General features: G+C 44.8%; 1 protein-coding gene across 1 annotated transcript; it reads right to left on the bottom strand.

The window, feature by feature from the left end:
* Positions 1–234: 234 nt before the first annotated feature.
* LOC123084388 (NADPH-dependent aldo-keto reductase, chloroplastic-like) lies at positions 235–4,367 on the bottom strand. Its single transcript, XM_044506018.1, has 7 exons — positions 4,257–4,367; positions 4,084–4,134; positions 3,864–3,940; positions 3,683–3,770; positions 1,107–1,382; positions 766–1,014; positions 235–318 (listed from the first exon to the last, which is right to left on the bottom strand). Exons 1-7 carry the CDS (start codon positions 4,365–4,367, stop codon positions 235–237), a joined length of 936 nt encoding a protein of 311 aa, XP_044361953.1.
* Between the last annotated feature and the right edge of the window lie 1,424 nt (positions 4,368–5,791).

Below are 5,791 nucleotides of genomic sequence, written 5' to 3'. Positions count from 1 at the left end.
GTGGAGGCCGAATGAGTTCACATGGTTTTGCACTTGCTACCCAGCATATTGACAATCTAGTTACAAGTTGACAAGTGGGTACATAACAGATAAAAGGCGCAAATCGTCCACGTATCAGCAGCACATGATCTTGATCCAGAACTAAAAGTTAACCAACATCTAAAGTAACACACAATAGGTATATGTGAAGTGCAAGGTTCTAATGTACGTAGGTTGCTAACGATAAACATGATCCTAAACTTCCCCATCCCAGAGCTCCTCGTGGGTCTTGTAGACGCTTTGCGGATTAACGGTGAAGTCACCTCTGAACTGCCTTACCTGAAGGCCACAAAGTAAGGTAATCAGATGCACTCACACTGCACTATGAAAAGTTTAATAATAACATAACAAGATGCATTGATTTGAAACAAAAAACAAGAAAAATGAAAAAGAAATCATTTGAGCTTTTTCTAAAAGAATGAAAATGAACAACACAATTGGTAACTCAAGGGGTCAAGAGGATTTTCTTTTACCATGCTCGAACAAGGTAAAAAAAGACCTTTGTAGAGACTTGATTACACCAAATTACGATACAGCAACAAAGAATATATAGACTCTGCAGAATGTTTACACATGGATTTGTTTTTCAGTTGTCAGATGCTATGTATTTTCACATAGTATTATTCCAACATGCCATCTCATCTTATAAAGATGCCTATCATATAGAAAATATCATTGCAATTTTGTCCTCATTTAAGTATGGGGGTATTAAGAATAGCAACAAACCTGCTTAATGTCGGTTAACATCGCAAGCAAGTCATCTGGAATAGACCAATCATAAACATCAAGATTTTGCTTTATCCTTTCCTCATTCAGGCTCTTTGGTAGTACACTATGACCCATCTGAATGTTCCAGCACAGGGCCACCTGTGCAGGAGTTTTCCCAAGTTTATTCGCTATTAAGGTGATGACAGGTTCTTCGAGGACATTACTGTTCATCCAAGGTGTACCAGGTGAACCTAGTGGTGAGTATGCCTGCAAATACCCATACATAGTCAGGTATAATAAGAACATGTATATTTTAAACATAAGAAAGCCAGCTGCCTCCAAGTGCACCGCGAACTTACAGAAAGATGAATACCGGTTGACTGACAAAAGTTGTGGAGCTTACTTTGCTGCCAACCCGGATGACATTCCACCTGATTAACAGCAGGACGTACACGAGCTACAACAAGCAAGTCACCCAATTTCTTTGTTGAGAAGTTACTCACACCTATTGCACGAGCTTTTCCAGCATCATATAACTTTTCCATTGCTCCCCAAGTCGCAGGGATGTCAGGTAGTACAAAGTTTTCAGGGTTGCTTGCGTTGGTGCCCTTCTTGAGCCTAAATGGCCAATGGATCTACAAAATTTCATACCGTTAAAAAACTCAATTTCGAATTATACATGAAAACATTGCTATATAGCTCCAACATGTAAACACTTAAATCCACCTCGAAGGAAAATACAATTCAACTAAAATATAATGGTAAAATTCTTCAAATATATAATATATTCAAGATGCAACCTCAAGACAATATACCAACTCATACCAAAACATAAAAAAAAGCATATGCAGAAATGCATGGGTGTTAAGTGGTGGGTGCTTGACATTATTTTAGTTGGATGTGGATTTGTGACTAGATCACAGAAAAGAAGCCCGCGTGCATGTAAACAACACAATTACTAAGCGGTGGACTGGCCACTTAATAGGGGATCGTGTTTCTACACATTAAACAATAGAATTACTAAGTAGGCAATTACTAAGTAGTGGACTGGCCACTTAAGGCTCCCCGCAATGTGGAGTATCATCTACTACTATGATGCATATGATATTAGTGTATAATATTACTAATGCATAATCATAAGTTAGTATCTTAGATTGCTTCATTTATTCTCATGCATGACACAATGTGGTATAAAATTTAATATGATACGGTATCATGATATGATACCAAATTCTCAATTACCTTATTTAATTGTCCGCCACATCCTAAAAAATGCCTAGTTTGCATACATGATACCGCTTATGATACTCCCATTATAGGCAGTCTAATAGAGGACCGTGTTTCCACACATTAAACACATATTTATTTGTCGACGATAACCTCCAGAAATCTTGAGTTTGGTGTAGTCCAGATCACAATGCCAATTGTTTTCGAGAAAAGTATACTTTTCGTCTCTCAACTCTTGACATAGTATAGATTTGATCCCTTAATTACGAAACCAGACAATTTGCACCCTCAAATCTTCAAACCGGGCATGTTTCGTCCCTTCTCTTAATTTTGACCGGTTTTGGTGCTGTTGACCCCGGTTTTGACCGGTCTAGGCTGACGTGGCAAATAAGACCAGCAAATTGGCCTCCCATTTCCTCTCGCTCGTACATTAAGGAGCAAGCTGGCGTTCATGGTGGTCTTGACGGCTCAACCTACCCACTGGGCTGGAGAACGTCACCGTCGTGGACGGGCTGGGGCACCTCATGGTTGTGGTGGTGCTCGCCGTCGTCGCCGACCTTCGCGCATGGGGCCACTGCTTGGATCCAGCAGCGTGGTACGAAGGCGGAGGTGGAGGCGCTGCCGCTCGTCGTTGGTGTGCGGGCGTTGAGGTGGGCGCTCTCCGGCGGCCAACACCCCTACTATAACCCACCGAGTTCGTCTCCGCCGACCTCCCGCAACGGTCGGCCACAAGCTCACGCTCGGCATGTACCTCGCCGTCGAACGCAGCCCCGACTCGTCCATCCCATCGTATTTCGTGTTACTCAGCGACTGGGACCCCACGCGCCGGCGGCTCCGCATCACTCCCCCGTGCGTCTTCACCCCAACATGCTTCGTGGTTGCGTGCTCAGGCTCCCGGCCCTTCAAATTCTGTTGGCGTTGTGTGAGCGCAGCTCTGGTGGCATGTTGCGAGTACTTGCACATGCAGATCAGCCACACAAAGCCGGCCTCGATGAGCTACGTCCTGATCTTGTCATGCTTCGAGTGCAAGTTCGTGAGGATGCAACTGTTGGCTGCAGTTTCTGCCATCCTGCTCCATTGGAGAGCTATGGCACAACTAGGTGTGCCAGCCAGCAGGTGGTTGTGCTTGCGGCCAGAGGCCCGGAGTCACACGACGGCTTGGAGCGGCGTGTTTAGTGGCCAGCAGGGCAACCGGCGGTGCATGCTAGTTAGCAGGGCCACCGATGGTGGCGGCAGTGGCTCGTCGGCTGACGGGCATGCTCGGGTGTTGTGCAGTGCGGCATTGCACGCCAACTGTTCGACGAAACGTCTACACTAAAGATTGATGAAAAGAAATAGAAATTTTGCCACGTGGACATGCCCCATTCAAAACCATGCCGAGTCAGCATGGATACTGCTTCGGTTGAGTCGAGGGATGGAACTTGACCGGTTTCAAGAGTTGGAGGTGCAAATTGTCTGCTTTTGTAGTTGAGGGACTAAATCTAGACTCTGCGAAGAGTTGAGGGATGAAAAGTATGCTTTTCTCATTGTTTTCTGAGCTGCCTTATTCGAAATGATAAAGATAGCTCCCTAAAAATAAAATGAAACGAGCATGCAAAAGTATAGTAGAAATCACCATATTGAGTACACAAAGTGAGATAGTACAACACAACGGCAAGATTGGAGCAACTGGATAGTGAAACGTGATTATAAAATTGAAGATGCTTACAAGGTAAAGATCCAAGTACTCAAGCTGCAAGTCATGCAGACTTCTGTCAAGCGACTCCGGCACATCTTCTGGAGCATGATGATCATGCCTAAAATCACCGACCAAATACTCGGTGAACTTAAACTGCTGAGAAATACATGCAGGTGAATTGAACAGATCAATCCCAGTGCTCTGAGCTTACCATAGCTTAGAGGTGATAAACAAATCTTCCCGTTTCACCACACCCTCTTCGAATAGCTTTTGCAGTGCCAAACCAACCTGATAATCCGAAAGCGAATGTTATGCTTTCCTTAAGCCAACAATTCATACTCAGTTTGAATGGAGACAATATTGCCAACAAGAATGCAAGCATTTTTATTGAAAAAGTCCCTTCATCGAAAAAGAAATAAATGTTCACCTACCTCCTTTTCGTTGCGGTAAGCCCTAGCACAATCGATGTGTCGATACCCTGCCTGCATAATTCAAAAACAATCTCATATCTATGTTTCTCACGATTAGACAAAGGTGAGAAACTGAGATTAGACAAAGGAAAGTAATTAGCTGAAGAAACCAAATCACACAAGGCCGAGCGAACCATGACGGCAGCGTAAACGGAGCGGCCGACCTCATCCGGCTTGGACTGCCAGGTGCCGTACCCCACCGAGGGGATCTCAGCGCCGGTGTTGAGCGTGAAGTGCCTCGCCATCACCACCGCCCAACGAGCTGACAGATTGATGGACAACGGCTGGTCCGCGGCACTAGTAGCACGACACGAGATTGGAGAGGAAGAGGAGTGAGCAGCTAGCGTGTGGTTGTTGGTATGTAGCACGGTACACTTCTACAAAGCTAATCCAAGAGAAAATCTAATTTATTAAGAATAAAGCTAATCTAAACCTGGCGGCGTTTGTGCACGGCAGCACGGTACATATACGATAAATTATCCCGTGGCACCTGCTTTAATCTGTCCGCCGGGTCATTGTCCTCTAGATGGATTTGATCGGCCGGCATCTCCCCCTCCGTCATGGAAGAAACCAGTGGAGAAACCTTTTTGTCATAGCGTACCTAGTCCTACAATTAATGTTTTTTTGATGCCTACTTGTTTCATGGCTCTCTTGAGAGCTTAGCATTGGTCTTGTCACTGAGGCAATATTTTTGTTATTCGCTTAATATTCCACACGAACGTTCAGTCTGGAACACAACAGCACGGCCATGTTATGAGCCGTAGGATCGGCCTCGCGACCACATGTGCATGTACATGGCTGACGTGTATTCACTACGCACCCACAACCACGTTTTCTCGGTTTAGGTTGCTCCCATTTCGGACATAGCAAAACCTTATATATTTTCGGTTTGAACTTAGGCAACAATTGGAGGCTGTTTTTGTACAAAAATTTTCCAAAAAAAATCAGGACGGAAGTGTTAGGTGCATGGGTGTCCCGAAAATTTGAATGGACACATTTCTTGAACAGACCAAAAGGAGTCCATACATCACTAGTATAACATTAGCGGCATATGACGGCCAGATGATTTATGGTTGATCTTCCTACGAACATATATTAGTTTTTGAGGCTTATGTCATGTGCATCCACTTAGACTTGCTTGCCATCTATAGATTATCCGAGACATATTTTGAAGTAGTCACATGGCCTTAATGGGGTCCGAGAAGATACCATGACCGGAGTTATTGGCAGGGCCGCCCAGGGGCCTGTGCAGGCTGTGCGCCCGTACAGGGCCCCCAAATTTCAGGGGCCCCCGATTTGGGCCAATACCATAGTATATTGTTTTTCGTTTTGGGCCCTTTCTTCAGACCTAGCACGTAACTGGGCTTCCTCAGCTAGTCTTTGGCACTACCGGCCGGGCCTGCTCCTTAATCTACCGGCCGGGCCTGTAATCAAGTTGTCACACACAAAGATTTCCAAGATGGTTGCTTCAGGGTTGTTTTTTTTCATTATTACCTTGATAAGCCTATCATTTATGCAATGTTGGAATTCGTTCATATTTTTTCTATAAAGAAATTGTCTATTCTAGAAATTTTAGGGCCTCATTTTGCATTTCGCACCGGGGCCCCGAATTCCTGGAGACGGCCCTGGTTATTGGCCATGCCAATGTCGGCTGTGGTGACACAATCCA

Source organism: Triticum aestivum, chromosome 1B (genome assembly GCF_018294505.1).
Source record: "Triticum aestivum cultivar Chinese Spring chromosome 1B, IWGSC CS RefSeq v2.1, whole genome shotgun sequence".
Classification (NCBI taxonomy): Eukaryota; Viridiplantae; Streptophyta; class Magnoliopsida; order Poales; family Poaceae; genus Triticum; species Triticum aestivum.
Note: the sequence above shows the minus strand (reverse complement) of the source record. Positions and strands in the feature narration are given on the sequence as shown.